Below are 19212 nucleotides of genomic sequence, written 5' to 3'. Positions count from 1 at the left end.
AAGACGAGATCAATCTTCCCCAGGGATCTACTCCCTCCAAGTAGGCACCACCTCCCATAACGTCATCATTTTATGAATGTGTCAAGAAGTGAGTCCATTGGTTAAGTCTGGGGCTTGGGACCCAATCACTTCTTGGTGATTAGGACCAGCAAGGAGGGACCAAGCCTCAACACATGAGCCTACCGGAGAGACACTTCATATCTAGACCATGACACCATGGGAGATTAATGTCAAATAATTAACAAGCATACAATGGAAATGATGAATGAGCAATGGGACTTGCAATATAATTATGCCCCAATCATTGGCTGTTTCTAGTTTCTTTGGAAAAAAAAAACAACCTGGCATCAAGGATTCTAACATCTGACCAGTGATGCCCATATGGGGAAATGCTAAGAAGGCCATCTACCACGCTCAACCAGTGCCAGTAGCACTGTGCTCCATGGGCTCCATTTAAGAAGCATTTTCCTCTTAAGAGATGAAATAACTGGAGATCGGGAGTTATTTCCCTGAAGCTTTGTGATTCAGGGGCTGAATTAAATGACATTACACTAGAAATAACCATTCTACAGCAAGTCTCCCTGTGTTAATTAAAGTGACCTAACCTTGGGTTTTCACAGTTTAGAGAAAACTATTGGCCCCAAAGTGAATCAGTGTATAGCCCTCTACATATGTCTAGAAGGAACTTGGCAGTATATTTTTATAATTATTAAAGCAGTCCCTTGAGGCATACAAAGAGGATGAAAGAAATACTCCATACTGCTCTGTCCCTATCCCCTGGCATTGAATGTCTGTTTGATTTAGCTTAGAATTCCTCAGAAAAGGAGTCACAAAAGAAGCCAACAGCTGCTCTTGTCCCACCTCATACCTTCTGAATCAGATGAAGAATACACTAGTCTTAGGTACCAAGTGACACTCAAAACAAAATCTGGTCCCTTTTTATTTAATAAATAGAAACCTAGTACTGTATGGGTGATGATAAAACAAGATTAAAAATGTAACCCATTAAATATATGCTCTGTAATATGTAATAGATATATAATATATAATAAAATGTATATTAAATCGATGCCATTTGTTTATTTAAAATATCTTTTTAAAAGCACAAATAAATACTGCGAATGAGTGTGTTCAGCTTAAATCTGGTGTGAGTTAATGGGACAGGAAAATTAGAAGCAATCTGTTTTCAACCAAACGGTGCCATCTTGGTTCCAGTTGCTCTCTTTATCCACAGAGGCCTCCAGCCAGTCACTAGGGACTCAGAAAAATTAAATTCAGACAGCCAGCTGTGAGTGACTTGGCAAGAGCCTTGCAGACTCTCGATGTGATAATTGGAAAGCAGTACCCAGGACTCCCATTTGGGAACTCATATACCAGAACTAGAAGAAAAACTCATTCCAGATACCTCTGAGTACCTAGAATACTCATGCTCAGAGTTGGGGCGGGGCTGGGGTGCCAATAACTTTGTATGCAAGGTAACGTTGAGTCCAATTCTTACCACTTGTTCGTGGTCCCCCAAACACGACGGAGGACAGGAAAACTTCTCTTCACTTATCCCATATGTTGGCGGATCAGGCAATGTCTTACACACCTCTTTTTCATCGGTCCTATCTTTAGCATCAGATACAGTCAAGATCAGGAGGTCCTTCCTGGGATCTCACAGCCTTACATATCCCTAAACTTTTGAAGAACTGATTCATTATTTGAAGAGTCAATATTACCATAAACTGGATCTGTTTTTTACAGCAATAGAATTGATATAATAGTAGGCAGCATATATGATTGTTCCATCTGTTTGTCCAGGGTTGTCCAGGTCCGAGTCCTTACACAGGCCAGACACAAGCTGACTGAGATGAAAAAAAGGAAGATTATATTGAACAATGCTAAAGAAGGCTCTTCCTTCTGTCTTCCCTGCAAGGTTAAGAGTGATGGGTGAGGTCCTGCCCACTCCCAAAGCTCCATAGCCTTTACCTTCTCAATATCCAACCCTACCATTTTTAACCATTATAGTAAAACTTAAGTTACATAAAACATTTAGACAGATACTGTGTAATGTCCACTATCGAGATACACAGTGTCATCTGAAAGCATCAGGGTAATTCGTTTCTATTTTTGTGTGGATGGTAGGTTTTATACATAATACTCCACGATTATCTACATACATACACTCAGCACTCCAGGACTATGTGTATGCACGGAGCACTCCAGTACTTTGAATTTAGTCAGTAATCATCAGCAGAAAAAAAAATTACCTGAACAGAAACACTATAAGGACCACACCAGTTAACATGGATAGGGGAAAGTCTGCAGTGGCCTCTACCTAGACAATGAGCTACAGGTTGTCAAGGGCTGCTGGGAGAGGAAAAAAAATCAGTTTCTTCCGAAGATAAGCTTACACATAGCACATAGGTTGTCCATTCCAAGTAGTCAGCCCTGGACACATGTATGTTTAAGCAAGACTAAATGAACTCAATAGGGTGTGTGGGGATGGGGGTGTGTGATAATAATTAAAGATGAAGAGGTCATGAATCTGAGAGAGATATGGAGGGATATTGGGCAAATTGAAAGGAGAAGGAGGGGCGGGAGTGATGTAGATATACTATTGGTATACAAAGTCATTTAAGGACTGATGGAGGCAGGTTCAGAGACCCACAGTCAAACATCTGGCCAAGCTCAGGCAGTCAGGGAGTCCTGCTGAGGAGAGGGAGAAGAGATTATAGGAGTCAAGGGAGTCAGAGACATCAGAAAAAAAAAAAAACCACAGCTGCCCTGGCTCATGGAAACTCACAGAGTCTGAACTAACAACCAAGGAGCCTGCATGGGACTGACTTAGGCCCACTATATATATATGATAGTTGTGTAGCTTGGTCTATTTGTGGGACTCCTGGCAATAGAAGCAGAGCTGTCCCTGGTGTTTTGGTTGGCTCTTGGGAACCTATTCCTCCTGCTGGACTGCCTTGCCTAGCCTGAATACAGGGGGAGAAGCTTGGTCTTAAGGCAGATTAATATGCCATGCTTTGTTGATGCCCATGGAAGACTTGCCCCTTTCTGAGCGAATGCAAAGGAGGGGTGGATGGGGGGACATAAAGGAAGTGAGAAGAGGAAGTGGGAGGAGAGGATTGAGGGGAGATTACAGTCAGGCCATAAAATTAATTAATTAAACATAAAATAATTTTTTAATGAAAATTGAAGAAAAAGAAGAAAAGAATCCATATATAAGAGGGAGCATGAGATTGTTTTTCTGAGTCTGGATCATACCACTTAATGTAATACTATCCAAATCCTTCCGTTTTCCTGCATATTTCATAGTTTCCTGCTTCTTCGCAGCTGACTAAGCGTCCATTGTGTAGATGCAACATGTTTGCAATTTCCATCTTCTGTTGCTTCTGTTGCTGGGCATCTAAGCTGGTTCTGTTTGCATGCTGTTGTGAATAATGCAGGCATAAACATGAATATGCAGGCTTGTCTACGGTAGGATGTAATCGGAGGCTGTTCATGCATTCCCAGATGCTCAGACCTGAAATAATCACACAGAAACTATATTATTGGCAATACTGCTTGGCCAATAACTTATGCATATTTCTTGCTAGCTCTTATATCTTAAATTAACCCATTTCTAGTAATCTGGGTATAGCCACATGGTTGTGGCCTACCAGTAAGGTTCCATCCAGCATCTGTCTCCTGCAGTGGCTACATGGAGTCTCACTGACTCTGCCTACATTCCCAGCATTCAGTTTAGTTTTCCATCCTAGCTTTATTCTGCCCTATCACAGGCCAAAGCAGCTTCTTTATTCATTAACCAATAAAAGCACCACATACACAGAAGGACCTCCCACACCAGTAGGATACAGAGTATTTGGGGCATGTGCCTAAGTGGCACATCTGGGTCATATTGTAGTGATGTGTTTAATGATCTGAGTAACCTCCATACTGATTTCCACGGTGGCTGCATCAGCTTATGTTTAAAGGGTGTGAGCATAGGTTTAGGCCATGAAACTGCATAGGAGATCACAAGAAGGGAAAAGAGGTATCCAGAAATGTGTAGGGTTGGAGGAGCAAAAGATCACATGTGATACTCAGGTGTAAAGAAGGCCGTGGGGGATGGGCATAGGGAAGGAAAGAGGGAGAAGAGAGACAACAAAAATAAGTAAATTTTGTTTGAAAATCTGCTTTAATGAAGCCTAATTCTTTGAATACTGATTTTTGAAAATGAATTTAAAGTAGATTCGGGAGAGATGAGCCCGTCCGATGAATGAACAAAGTCAGCGGGGGTGACTTCTAACTTGGGATCTGTCTGTCTCCGTTTTCTGGTTTATTGGGTCTGATTATTTCTGGAGTTCTTTCCACTCGAGACTCCATTTGGCCCTCATCTTATCCACCTGTGTATTCACACGGCGGCTTCAGGGCTGCCCATGCCTGGACTGCAGTTGATTCTTCCACACTGTTCTCCCTTGAAAAACGCCCTGAGCACGCCATGTGAACAAGCGGCCCCCCAGCTCTTTGCACTCAGCCTTCACAAATCAGCCCCTTGGTGTATCAGGACTCTGCAGGAAACCAGGCTAAGCAGTGTTCTTAAATCTCCCATGCTCACTAATTACACTGCAAAGAACTATTACACACTTCAGCAGACCAGTCAAAGGCACATAATAGGAAAACTGAGTTCAAAGGAAAGACACCTAATTTATGACAGGCTGTCGGCCACTCTTCACTAACCCTTCTTGGCACCAAGTGGCCTTCCTAATTATGGGATCAGACATTCAGTTGGCAATCCTACACTGGACATACTACCCATCTCTCAGTTCTCAGCAAGTAGGAGCTAGAATCCTGCTTCCCTAGATGTAGGAATCCCCCAAAGGTGTCCAGCCCAGACCTGGGCAGATGAAGCACTTTCTGTCATCTCCAAATCAGTGTTAGATTTTATTTGAGTTGATCCCTAAGTCCAGATGCCACATATAAACACCATGGTTTCACCAACTCTTCCTGCTGACCTATTACTCATCTTCAGAGATATAGACCTTGGAATCCCAATATCCTGGAGGACAATTCTGGCTCTTGTGGTTTCCCATGGTGAAACTCTTTTTTTATTATTCTTTGTTATTCAAGTCAGTGTTTCTCTGTGTAGTCCTGACTGTCCTAGGTAGACCGGACTGGCCTTGAACTCAGATATCTGCCTGCTTCTGCCTCCTGAGTGCTGGGCTTAAAGGTTTGTGCCACCTCCACCCAGCTCCCACAGAGAAACTTTAAGCACAGTCTTTAACCCATTAAGATTCTCCATCTAAGGATAAAGAACAAGTTAGCCTGCCTCACAAGGTCAGTGTAAGCATTAGATGAGATTATCAAGAATGCTACCTGGAATGTGCCAGTCACTGCAGCAGCTAGGGATGTTGTGTATATCCTCTGCCCAGTGTGTTTACAATCGTGTGTGTTTTATGGCAACAGCAAAAACACAATCTGCTGAGTCAGGCCACATCTCAGCAATGCAAATGCCATCATGTCATGCTCATCTCGCTTTCTAGGTCAGGAAACAAGGCACAGCCAGGCTAAATAACCACTCAGAGGGCAAAGGGGGATGCAAGAGGACCACAATTCTTGTGTTACTATAATTCCTGTATGATCAGTGAGCATTTCTGAGAGCCAGTTACACCCAGAAAGGTAAAGAAACCCAAAGATAACTGTGCTTTGAATCTATAGTGGCCTTCACAGGCTCCTGTTCTGAATGCTCATTCCCAAGCTTATTGCACCAGTTCAGACTGTGGTGCCTTTAGGAGATGGGGCCTGACTCATGGAAACATGTAACTAGAGGTTTCTTTCCTGCATACCAATAGCCATTCAGTCCCAAAGAAACACACAGAGGCTTATATTAATCATAAATTGTTTGGCCTCTTAGCTCAGGCTTATTTTTAATTAGTTCTTATAACTGAAATTAACCCATAATTCTTATCTATATTTAGCCATGAGTCTTGGTAACAGTAAGGCATTTTCATCTTGCTTCCTCTTTATCTGGCTTGTGACTGACTCTCTGCCTTTCCTCTTCCTAGAATTTTCTTAGTCTGGTCATCCTGCCTATACTTCCTGTCTGGCTACTAGCCAATTGGTGTTTTATTAAATTAATATGAGTGACAAATCTTTACTGCATACAAGAATATTATCCCACAGAATTTTCCCTTTTTTTCTTTTCAAAACAAGAACTCTGAATCTGATCTCCCGCACAGGTCTCATGGCCTTCTTTTCCTTTTATACAGCAGGAATCCCATTTGCTCTATTGACCCCATTTGTAGTATTACATTTCCATTTGTGCTATTGGAAATGTTCTTCAGTTTATCACAGGACATTTTGGGTGGGCTACCTTGTAAGGAAACGTAACAAAACGTTTCCTTGTGTTACATCAAGCAAGTAACTTGTGTTACATCAAGCAAGTAACTACTGAACATTTTGGATGTTCTAAGGTTAATGTTCACTCAAACTCAGATTTCTGCACTAGAATATCAATCCTACAAGCACAGTGCCCAAAAGATCTTTGACATGTTTAATTTTTTAATTAAAAAAAAATAATATACCTCGGCTTGGAGATAGGGCTTAGTCTGGTACATAAGCATGAGGACTTGTGTTCAGGTCCCCAAAACTCCATGAAGAAAATTCAGATGGTAGCACAAGCCTGTGACCTCAGTGCTGAGGGCATGGGAACAGTAGGATCAGGAGCTGAGTGGTTAGCCAGTCTAGTTGACTCTGTGAGCTTCAGTTTCAGTGAGATCAAGGTCACTGGTCCTTAGCATGGCACCTGGCAACTGTATGATTCTGTGGAAGTCACATCTGTTTCTCTGGAGAATCCTCACTAACGCTATAAGAAATCCCAAAGATCCTAAACTCCAAACCAGTGCAAGGTTCCCCACCCCATTCCCACTACCACCCTGCTTCTTGAAGAACACACTGTGGTATCACATTGCTAAGTAATCCCTAGTAATTGGAACAACTTAATCATTCCCAGTGGTTAAATTAGCAGGTTGAAGAGCCAAAGACACCTTTTCCACAAGGACAGCTGTTTGTTTCAGAACACAAAAGACCACAGAAGGGAGTCAAGGGGCGTCATCCCTATGAGAAACTGCCATCGCACACATGGGTTTAAGCTTGACATCTTCCCACCCAAAGTGAAGCAAATGGCACAGGCCTAAGTCCCTCACCAAGAGGGGGTGTTGCATCTGTTGAGGAAGAAATTGTAAGGATTTAAAGGGAAAATCCTTTATAATTTAGCAGTCACTCTGACCCCAGGTAAAGATGCAATCTGCTAGCGTCAGACTGTGGCCGATTCTCAAAGAATGAATGCTCCTCTTACCTTAAAAGATGCACTGAGCAAAATCATTTCCTTTAATAGAAGGCTGTCTATGTAATGAGCTAGAAGATGAACACACTAAGAAGAAGCCTGACAGATCTCTAACCACTGTTCCAGAACTGTGCTTGCTCCACAAGGGCATCCAATGTTATAAAATAAACATGGTGAATTTGGGGTTGCTTGTCGTAGGGAGTTTCTGTCCTACCCGGTCCCACAGTTGTTCAGTCCCAAAATAACACACAGAGGACTACATTAATTATAAACTGCTTGGCCCATTAGCTCTAGCTTCTTATTGACTAACTCTTACATCTTAATTTAACCCATTTCTATTAATCTGTGTATCACCACGAGGCTGTGGCTTACTGGGTAAAGTTCTGGCATCTGTCTCCAGTGGTTCTACTTGGCTTCTTTCTCTCTGACTCTGCCTTTTTCCTCCCAGCACTCAGTTTAGTTTTCTCTGCTTACCTCTATCATGCCCTGCCAGGCCCAAGACAGATTTTTTTATTTACCAATGTTATTTACAGCATAGAAAGGGGAATCCCACATCAGTTGCTGTTTTTTTCCTTGTTTATTTTAATTTCCTTTTTATGTTTGATTATTTGGTTTACAAAAGAGCGTTATTTTTATATTGTCTCAAGTTATTGATATTATTTATTGACATCCCATCTCTAAAGGCATTTATGCCCTGCTTCCTTTAATAAACGTAGCTCCAACTAGTCTTAAACTATAGTATAAATGTCTATAGCTAGGGAAACAAGGTCTTCTTGGGTCTTCATCCTAAGACTGACAGCAGCCTAGCATGAGTCTTCCATGTTCTCGACAAAAAATCCTGTTACTCTCCACCCCTAGAACTGCCTAAGACCTTATCTGCAGTATACAGAAGAAATGACACCCAACACCAAACTTCCATCTGAGATGAGCAGAGACCATTGCTTTTGCTCACATCAAGATAACTGGCCCTCAGTTTGCCTCCTGCCCACTGTGTGATGATTCTGGACAAGTCAAGTCACCGAACCCTTATCAACCTCCCTAAATTCCTTCATTTGCAAAATGGGCAACACACACTTACACACACTTCTTGCCGCAGGTTGCAATGAATTCCAAAAAAGGCTAGAGAGCTGTGGGGCAGCCAGAGGCAAGCTGGATCTCCCCTGCAGCTTCAGCTTCTCCACTCACCTGCTTCCTGGTCTGCATAAATAAACTTTTCCCAACATGCTGTGCACCAAAGTCATTCATTGGAAACATAGTAATTAGCATTACAGATAAAATGACACTGGAGCAGTGTTAATTACTACCATGCAGATGTACTGTTAGATTCAGATATCATACATAACATTGTCAAGCCTTTATTTTTAAATTAAAGTGCAACAAACCGTACCCTGGCTACACATATTTTTATGATTAATACAAATTAATGTTATTTCATTGTCTAGGGAAAGGGTAGAGATAAGGAGATGTTGCATCTAATTGTAACAACATAGTGGTGTATGTTACATATTCCCCCAGCTACCTGCATCCTGGGAACTTGCATAAAGAAGTGAGAGTTTCGTAGACCATGCATGCTCCTCTAGTATCCCAAGCTCCTAGCACAATCAGTAATATGTAACCATTTCTGAACCCGGATGAATGAATTGCTGATGAGTGAAGGAGTCAATGAAAATGAATGAATGAATGAATGAATGAATGAAGAATGAAGATACAACCATGTGTATAGAAGGGGAACAGGGAGAAATAGAGAAACAAAAGGCACAATGATTTACTTTTTGATTCTCCTAATTTTGTTTCTCTTTGTAGTCTTCTAAATGAATTGTCTGTTCCCCATATCTAGCACATTAAAGTCCAAAGGGAGAGGCAAGTGGAGCATTTGAAAGTAGAAGTTGAGTGATGTTCTACAAGTACCATTATGATCCACTAGGTTCTGGAAAGAGAAGTAAATGGTGGTAGGGAGATAGAGGAGGAGGATCCTTCATCATCAGTGAGACATGTGTCCAATAGCCAAAAGAGAGAAAGGAAGAGAATGAAAATGTTTAGTCCATGCAAATATATATTTATTTAATAATGCGACTTCAGAGGGGATTTTTTTCATTTTTATTGTGAATAAAATACACATCCCTTCAACGTTGATATCTTAATCATTTCAAGTTCAACAGCATTAAATAAATACATTTATGTCACCACATGCCCTTCCCTCCATTCACCTCCAGAACTCTTTGTCTTGCAAAACCGGGACTTTATGTCCACTAAATTTAACTTCCCTTTCCTTCCAGACCCCAAGCTCTCCCAACTCTGTTCTACTTGCTGTCTCTGCAATCTGGACTGCTTTAGAAACCTCACATGAACGAGGTCCCTTTATATTTAAAGTAACTACTAATTAGTCTGTCACTTAACTATTTGTTTTGAAGATGCCTTATAGCTTGTTTTGGTTCTTTCACTTCTCACCCCTCATTTCCATGAAGGAACTTGTGTTATACCTGTCCTGCGGTTACGAAACTGAAGCTTCGTGAGATTAAGTAAACCTTCCAGAGTTACATAGCTGGCAAGGTGTGGATTGGGACTCCTTTGACACAAAAGACCCCAGTGCTTACACTTGCTTTGTGTCGGTGTGTTTGCAGAACACTAGGGGAAATGTAGATGAGCATGGGATGCAGGCTTTGATTGAAGTGTTGCTCAAATATGCAGCCATTTTCTTTAGACGTATCAGATAATTCTGACGAAGGGGTCTTTTGAAATGTGGGGGTTGTCGGTGGTACAAGGCATCAGGCTAAACAAACTCAGGACAGCTGTTCATTGGTGGGGCAGTTAGAGCTCACGATTCCCTGGCGTGTGAAGAGTATTGCAGACATCCGGCTCTGCTCCTTAGGAGCCACTTCTCATAGCAGATGCGTGCTGCCACACATAGCAAGCGCTCTCAAAATTTGCCTAGTGAGATGCCCCTAGATTGGTGAGCTGTTTCAGCCACGAGGATATGTAACACAGTAGAAGAGTTGTAAAGATTCCCCAATAGACTGTATTTTTGCCATAGACTGCTTGCAGCTGTTTTAAAGTGATAATGATCATGGCCTAGAAATATTTGTGTTAGTAGAAAATATCATTAGTAAGTCAGATATAATACATGTATGTGAAGATAGCATATTTATGCACACATTTATCTAACAATCTCATAAAATATTTATACATATGAAAAGTTTACATACCAACATACTAGTGGTATTTTGTTAATTCTGAAATTATGACTATTCCCTAAACTTTTCTGTTATATGTATAATATAATGTCTCTATATTATTCTAATAACTAGAAAAAACAAATTTTATTTGATAGTAGAAGCACTGTCAAACCTTAAACCATTACCTACAAAGAAAGTCTGAAGCTTAAAAAAGGTGTATTCTCCTTTCGTCTTAGGAGCAAGCTGTATAGATGCTTGAGGCTGGAGAACAGAGGAAACTTTCTCCTAGATCACTTGCTTGCAAGGAACAGTTGACTTTAAAAACAAATGCCAATAAGATGTAAAGTATCTGATAAATGCAGTTCAGGTGCCCTGAAGGACCTGGAGAGAAGAGATGCGGGAAAATACAGAATTCTAGTGATGCTCCTCTGTTTGCCCACTGCTCACTCCCATTCTTTCTCACTCGCTCCTCCCTTTGGCCATCTGTCCTCACATGGCCCATGCCTCTCAGCAAAAAAAAAGCAGGTTAATGGAGCAGTGAGCCATCTGAGAACTAAACTAATGTCATACAAAACAAGCATCAGAAAGGTAGAAGGGGAGGCATCTGGGCAAGTATTCAAAGACCAGATCTAATAACATTACCAGACATTTCATTAAGCCAGGCATAGTGGTGCATAGCTATAGTCCCAGAACTTAAGACCCAAGGATTGGGTGTTTTAGACCAGCTTGAGCTACATAAAAAGACATGCTCTCTAATTAAGGTCACAGAGAGACAGCCAGATATGAGGTTATAGATGATTGATAGATGATAGATAGGTAAATGATTGATTGATTAACTGGCAGATAGACAAATAAATGGAAGTTACATGAAGTCTCTATGGAATTGCTAAGAGAAAACTATATGCCTAATGGGTCAGAGTAAATAGGGTGAATATCCTAATAATTCAGCATCGGGTAACCTAGAAGCAACCTATCAAGTTTCCTTCCAAGTCTCCCTTAAACTCCCTGGGCTAACCCAAGAAAGTAAGGAAGGTTCCCAAATAGGAATGACACGGGGTCATTTGTAGAGCTGTGCTAAGGTCATAGAGCAGAAAATGAGGCTGGGTGTTGATTCAAAGAAAAGGACATAAAGGGAAGGAGGAAGAAGCGCTAAATTTGGTAGTGGAAGAAACTGAAGCAAAATGGGACTGGAAATGAGAAATAAGGTTTAGATGTGAGAGATGGGACCCCATGTGACCTGAACTCTTTCTGTATGATGTCTGCTACCAGGATGGGAGAGAGATCTAACCAAGACAGCTGGACTGGGTGCTTGAGACTTCAAAGTGTATCAATCTCCATCCGGGGCTTGCTCCTGGTCACCCATAGTGGCTTTCTCATCTTTCACTTGGCTTCCTTAAACTCTCTGTCCATTGCTTTCTCTGACTCCTTACACTTGAGACTTTGAACTTCTACACCACCTCTACCTTCCAAACAACTGTGATGAGAGGGGCAAACTAATTTTTATAAGGTGCAATATATAAAATAGTTGTCACAGTTGGCGAAAAAGAAATCTCAGAAGTGCCTCTCTTCAAAGTCCCTGAAAGATAACGTGACTTATGCCTCCCTGGAACTACATTAGAAGCCAGGTGTGGAAGGAAAGCCCTCTGAACAGGCCGCCATGCCTTCCACACATGTGGATTTATTCTGATGTGTTACCATCAGAAGATATAAATGGCATGGTTCTACCATGCACCTCTCTGGGTTTGGGGAGAAATGGAAGGAAAACCCCTGTCTGACCTGTCACCCATTGCTTTGTAGGTCAGTGGGACCATGTATAACACTGGAAGGCATGTTTCCCTCCGCCTGGACAAGGAGCACTTGGTCAACATTTCAGGAGGGCCCATGACGTATAGCCACCGACTGGAGGAGATCCGGCTACACTTCGGGAGTGAGGACAGCCAAGGGTCCGAGCACCTCCTCAATGGACAGGCCTTCTCTGGGGAGGTATGGAAATCCACCAGAGTGTTAAAGTTTGGTGCCAACTTGTAAGATTTGGTGCCTGTTTTGATCCGAAGTAGAATCACTGATGGGAAGGCTTCCCTTGACTCTGTGAAAAGAGGAGGTCGGTCCTCACCTCCTTTCTCCATCTTTTGCATCCTGGATTACAGGTTACCCAGAGAGGCTACAGTGAAGCAGTATTTCCTTCCTAAACCCTAGCACATGTCTCTTGGAAATCAAGCCCTGACACATCCGAGGGCAGTGATTCTCAACCTTCCTAATGCTGCGACTCTTTAATACAGTTCCTCATGTTGTGGTGACCCCCACCATAAAATTATTTTTATTGCTTCTTCAGAACTATAATTTTTGGTACTGTTATGAAGCATAACGTAGATATCTGATTGATCTGTGACTCGTGTAGGGGGTTGAGAACCACTAGAGAATTATTTAAGCTCAGCCTGGAGGGATGGCTCAGCCGTTAAAGGCTAGGCTCACAACCAAAAATTATTTAAGATCAAACCCTCACCTTTTCTGTGCCTCTTTGCTTCTACCTCTCTGCGTCATTGGTGTCTCGTGCATGCCATACGACAGCATAGCGCCCTTCTGGTGAAGTGCGTCTTACTTGTCTAAGCATACAGTGCACTGAGAAATCAATGTCAAGGAACTGAGGAGTTTGCCTGAAATTCTGCTGAATGGAAATTTCATTGTGCCACACCTGTGATGGTGAGTGTCATCATGTGCCACCATCAATTCAGATAAAAGTAAATCAAAGTAATGCAATGAACCATAGTTTCAGATGAGATAACAGATATTAAGGTTTAGCCAGATTTCATCTGTGATGGTATACTTGTGACTTATTTCACTCTTTACACCTGTGAGCAACTATAACCGAAGGATCAGGGGTCCTCATGCAACAAGTAACCATTAAGTAGGTTCCTAGTTAGTCTCAAGAACTGATGTCAAAAAGACTTTAAAATTACAAGAGTGTACATTTAATGCGGGCCTTTTATTTTGTTATTTAATGGTATGGTTAAAATCTGGCATTTTTAAAGGTGCTAAGGCTATATACCATCAAATAGACCACAAGTTAAAGAAATTCATGAGCCAGATTTTGATATGCATTCAAAATGCATAGACTAAGAGTTGGTCCAGAGACCCTACTAGTTACTAGGGTTACATGGATTTAAAAATGAAAAAGAAGAAAGAGTTCTTACCCCAAAGGAGTTCAAAGGGGACTATATTCAAATCATTGAAGTATAATGTCATGTTGAAATGGAGATGTACAAAAAGGCCCTGGCCGCCTCAAAGAAAGTCATGATGCATTTTACTGGAAGAGGTCAGGGGAAGCTTCATAGGGGAGGTACCCTTTGAACTTGGCTTGGAGAGAAGCAATGAAGAATAATTTTAAAATATCAGCTTTGGAGTCAAAGGGCCTGCTTTGATACAATACCGTGTTATCTTGGGATGTCACGTGATTCTTCTAAGGCACAATTTAGACACCTCTCAAAGATATTTTAAAATTTTAGTGGGATCCCAGATGTAAGGAGTGCTCAATTGATAGACTTTAAAGAAAAGATAAAGCAGGGACTGAGGGATAGGATGTGAAAGGGGCCTCCAGGCATGTCAGGGCACTATGTGTTTGAGACACTGCATGTAGATCTCACACAGTACTTTGTCTATCATCTATTAGTAATGGCTGCATAGACAATGGGCTTCAGCAACAGGGTGGGAGTCTCTCCAAATCTGTAGGGGAGAAATGTGCTAGAATTGATTAAAGATGTCTGCTAAAAGTAACCAAGTAACAGAAAACTCCTCTCTAGAGCCACAGGCCCTGAACTAGAGCACCACAGGGAGTATAACCAAAGCAGGCTAAAAACCTCTCAATTCAGAGGCACTGGGGAAGGCCAGTCTCAAGCAGGAAATATTTAAAGAGGAATTAAATTCTTCCTTATACTAATATATGTTATTTTAAAGTTTGTTGCTACTTTATCGGCTGACTTACTTGCTCGTTGGTCATTATTTCTGCTCTCCGCTGTCATATTTCAGCACTTATACAGCAGTGCTTCAAAGCAGAAACAACATTTAAATGAATGGGTAAAACTATAGATGGGTACAGTCAAAATCTTTACACGGTTCCTTCAGTGCTTAAGTGGAGTGATTTGTAACGTGTACATTAACAACTTATACTTTTGAATGCATCTTAATGAATACATAATAATTTAACCTCTTAGCATATTAATTTTTCTAGACTTATTACAAACCACAGGGACAACAGGCTTCAAAGAATCTACATTTGAAAGTTCCCAGACAGACAGACATGGTCCCACTTTTCTAAAAAGATAAAACTTAACACCTCCTTACTGTGAAGAAGGGAAAGAGAGGGACCTAATAGTAATTACATCTTGAAATGGCAAGCTTCCACTATTGGCAGACTGAGGAGACTGAGGAATGGTTTCCCAGGAAGTAGGAACACACATCGGGTCTCTCCCTCCCTCTCTCTGTCTCTCTCTCTCTCTCCAGAGTAGCCCCAACATCAGTACAGTTATGTCTCGCCCTGGGCCGATTACACTAATGTCATTGCATTTCTCCCGAAGCCCCTCAGTTTGCCTATCTCTAAGCTGGTAATGGTTTCAATGCTAGAAACCATTTTGGAGGCTCTAAATAATGTCATATGAGGATCACTGTGCACAAAGTTGACTTTTGAGATAATTAGCCTGCCCTAGTGAACAAGAAGAGTGGAACACCTATGCCACATGAAGAGCCGATAGTGGAGGCTGCAGACAGAAGACATTCAGCTTAATACATGTTCTAACAGTGGGAGCTGTCTATCATTGAAATGAGTTTGCTTCTGAAGACAGTGAATTCCCATTGTTTGATTTATTAAGCCCTGACCACACATTAGCCAATGGGGGAACTATTAGTTTTAATGCATCTTCTAATTACTAAACTCTACCCAGTCCATACTTTCTTCCAGTGAAATTCCAGTGAGCCTCAGAAAAGGCAAATATTCATCACCCTGCAGCTTAACTTTTCCTATTTCTTTTGTATTGTCTTCAAAGCCTCCCTCAGTCTCTATTTCTGGCTGTCCTTCGAGAGAACCCACGAAGACACTTCTTGCAACAAAGCATGTGTTTACTGTGTTGACCGTGCGTAATCGCGTTGCCATCTGCCCCATCGCTCAATGCTAATCATGATGAGTCAATTAATATCAGGCATTTTCCTCGGCACACTGCAGTGGTCGCTATCTGAAGAGCTTCATATAAACTGTAGCTGTGTCTAATGAGGTTATTATAATTGATGGTAATCATTTGCTTTGTTTTTATAAAACTGTGTGGATGTAAGATGCCATTAACAACTGCATATTTTTTTGTAAAAATTATTCATGTCCTACATGAAGAATTCCTGAATGCCTTATTGGGGGTTGTGATAAATGAGCATATTCAGGGATTCAAATGTCTTCATTTTTTTAAAAGGTGAGAATTAACTGCTTTTAATAATCAAGCTCCTTAGCTTGCTAATCATTTCAAGTACTTAGATTAATATCTAGTATAAAGTGGGTTACTTGTAGGATGAAACAAAAGATAATATTGGGAAAGAATCATGTCTGTGGATTAAGTTCCAATAGTGAGGCTAGACAAGAAAAAAAAATCTTTCTTACGTGGGAGAAATTGGACAGTTTCATCTTTCAAACCTCCTTTGAGTTCTTCCTCCCCAAGGGATAAAGTAGCTCCCTGAAAGCTGTGCTAACCACTTCACAGGGCATGTATGGCCCAATCTCTGGTTCATTTTCTCCTCTTTCCTCATCCATTGTACTCCTGCTACATGCTAGGCTCTGAGCATGCAGTACCCAATTTCTATTCAGAAAAGCCACCAGTCTATTGAGTAGTACATACATAGGGTACACATGTATTTACACACACACATACATATGTGTTTTACATACTGTACATGGTTGTACATATTGACAACATGGACAAATTTGAGGTTTATTCTAAGAGAAACTGATGAAATAGCTGTACTGGATCATAATAAGAAAGAATGATGAACAGCCTTTCAAATCGCCATGCTTGCTGCTCCCTCTGAAGGTGAAGTAGCAGCATTGACCTTCCTGGATCCCAGCCTCTAGAGTCTCCAGTTCTGCTCAAAAGACAGGGAGGGAAAGTCCATAGTGTTGCTATGGTGATGTACATCGTCCTTTTTGATTGAATAGGAAGACTAAAAGTTACATATGAAATATAAGATGGATCCATGGTTTTGTGTGTCTCTGAATCAGAAAAGAGACTCTTTCAGAATCCGTGGCAGAAACAGACAATGCAGCCTCATTCTCTTGAAGGAATCAATTATCTGCATCCTTGAGAGACAACTTCACATAAACAACACGAATTGGTAGAAATAAGAAAGTAACACCAAGGGCTGCAGAGATAGCTCAGCCGTTAAGGGCTAGGCTCACAACCAAAAAATATAAGAAATTAACACCATGGTGTGCTAATACATGCTAGAGTATGGTCAGTACTGAGGAACAACAACTGAGAACCAGGGCCCCAGTAGCGATAGACTGCTGTAGGATTGGGGGAATTAAAGACAATATGTCTAGCATTTTGCTGCTTTACTGGGACCTCATGATAGAGATTCTTTATTGGCCCAATTTGAGGTTAAGGTGGAATAAGAACTAGGGTACTTAAATGTAAGGAGAATATGGATGATAAACACGGATGTGCTACCGTATGGCATGTGCCACAAGCTCTTTGCTCCACTCTGAGAGCCAGATTTATCTCTCCAACTATCATCTGCCTCAGTATCCCTAGTTCAGCTTTCTGAGACTCCCTCCCTCCTCCCATCCAATAGGGTTCTCCCTCTTCTCCACTTCCATAGAAAGTTGTGTTGTATATCCCTGCTCTCAAGGACTCGCAAAGCATTTCTTTGTGAGTCAAGTTAAGCCAAGGAGCTAAGAGTAGTTTACAGTTTTAAAAATTTGTTTACAAAAATAATGAAAGAGAATAACAGAAGTAGTAAGCAACAGAGATCATAAGTGTCCGGAAAAAAAAGATCAAAACATTTACAGCCCATTTTTGCATTAAAAATGCGCTCCCTCCAACCAGTCTATGATGCTGGCCATTACAGTGTGCCTTCTACCTGGTCCTTCTTGCTTTGTGGGAAAAGATGTTCTTTACTATTGGGAATTTTTGTTCAGTCACTGCTGTATTCCCAACGCTTTGTATATTGAACACATGAAGGCAGCCAACACATGTTTACTGCTTGAAGACATGGATTATCTGAGTAAACCCTTTAAGCAAAGAGCTGTTTTGTCATTGGACTCCATGTGCATAATACAATGTCCAATATACAGTAAGTGCTTAGGTAATGTTTGTGAAATGAGTCATTTAATAGCTGAATGAATAACTCAATCAACTGTCAGTGTCCCAGGGACAAAAACATTATAGTTTTTCCTTTGAAATCCTGAATTGTGTTACATTTGTTGAGTAGACAGGAAATATACAACAACATTCAAACTGAAGCTGGAGGGGCTGGAGAGATGGATCAGTAGTTAAGAGCACTGGCTGCTCTTTCAGAGGACCCAGGTTCTATGCTCGGCACTCACATGGTGGTTCATAATTATCTGTAACTCCAGTTCCAGGACATATGAAACCCTCTTCTGGCCTCATTGTGCATCTGGTATACACACATGCATGCAAGTCAAACATCTACACACATAAAATAAAAATACGTAAATAAAAATAAACTGGAAAATAGAATACTTCGATAGAAGCTGCCCAAAGGCCCAAAGCTGAGAGAGAGAGAGAGAGAGAGAGAGAGAGAGAGAGAGAGAGAGAGAGAGAGAGAGAGAAGAAGAAGAAGAAGAAGAAGAAGAAGAAGAAGAAGAAGAAGAAGAAGAAGAAGAAGAAGAAGAATTGTTGGTAATTACATCTTCTGGAATTTTCATAGGAGGGAAATATGTTTCATGAAAATTTTAAAAATGTATTTATAAAGTACCAGTCCATTTCTATCCTTTATAAGGTGGATGTCACAGAATAATTGAGCAATTAAGAGTCACCCTGAAGGTATTTCAGATCCATTAGAGGGACAAGGCACAGACTTGGCTCACAAGTAGCTGCCAATACCTGGCCACTGTCAACCTGCTATGTAAGTAACTTCCATTTATCCCATCATCAGACTAGATAATGACTATCATGTGCTGTGGTGAATAAGACAGCTACAGATCCCTGTCTGTGAGGTGTTTCCAGTCCAGGGGGGGATACAAATAATGGTTAATAAAAATAGTAAGTGAATAAGTCTGTGGCATCCGAATATGGCAAAGAATATGAGGACTTACTGTGGGACAATGGTGTTGTACCCTTTAAAGATCTGTCACTTGTATTGGTTTAATAAAACGCTGATTGGCCAGTAGCCAGGCAGGAAGTATAGGCAGGGTGACAAGAATAAGAGAATTCTGGAAAGAGGAAAGGCTCACTCTGCAGTTGTCACCCAGATACAGAGGAAGCAAGATGGGAATGCCTCACTGATAAAAGGTACCAAGTCACATGGCTAAAACAGACAAGAGTTATGGGTTAATTTAAGGTGAAAGAGTAGTTAATTAGAAGCCTGAGATAATAGGCCAACCAGTCTATAATCAATGTAGGCCTCTGTGTGTTTCTTTGGGACTGAACGGCTGTGGGACAGCATGAGACAGAAACCTCTGTCAAGTAGGACTTAAACAGCAGAGAAAAGAGACAAAGAGAGAAGCAT

The 19212-nt window shown here is 41.2% G+C and overlaps 1 protein-coding gene across 3 annotated transcripts in view; it reads left to right on the top strand.

Annotated features, from left to right (window-relative positions):
- Ca10 (carbonic anhydrase 10) overlaps window positions 1-19212 on the top strand; it is a 483666-nt gene that overhangs the window by 370275 nt on the left and 94179 nt on the right. For all 3 annotated transcript variants that reach the window (XM_075991114.1, XM_075991115.1, XM_075991113.1), the window contains one exon: window positions 12289-12474. In XM_075991114.1, the coding sequence (XP_075847229.1) occupies window positions 12289-12474 (186 nt within the window). The remainder of the gene's footprint in view (window positions 1-12288; window positions 12475-19212) is intronic.

Source organism: Microtus pennsylvanicus, chromosome 11, assembly GCF_037038515.1.
Source record: "Microtus pennsylvanicus isolate mMicPen1 chromosome 11, mMicPen1.hap1, whole genome shotgun sequence".
NCBI classification, from domain to species: Eukaryota; Metazoa; Chordata; class Mammalia; order Rodentia; family Cricetidae; genus Microtus; species Microtus pennsylvanicus.
This window is presented reverse-complemented; position numbering and strand designations above follow the sequence as displayed.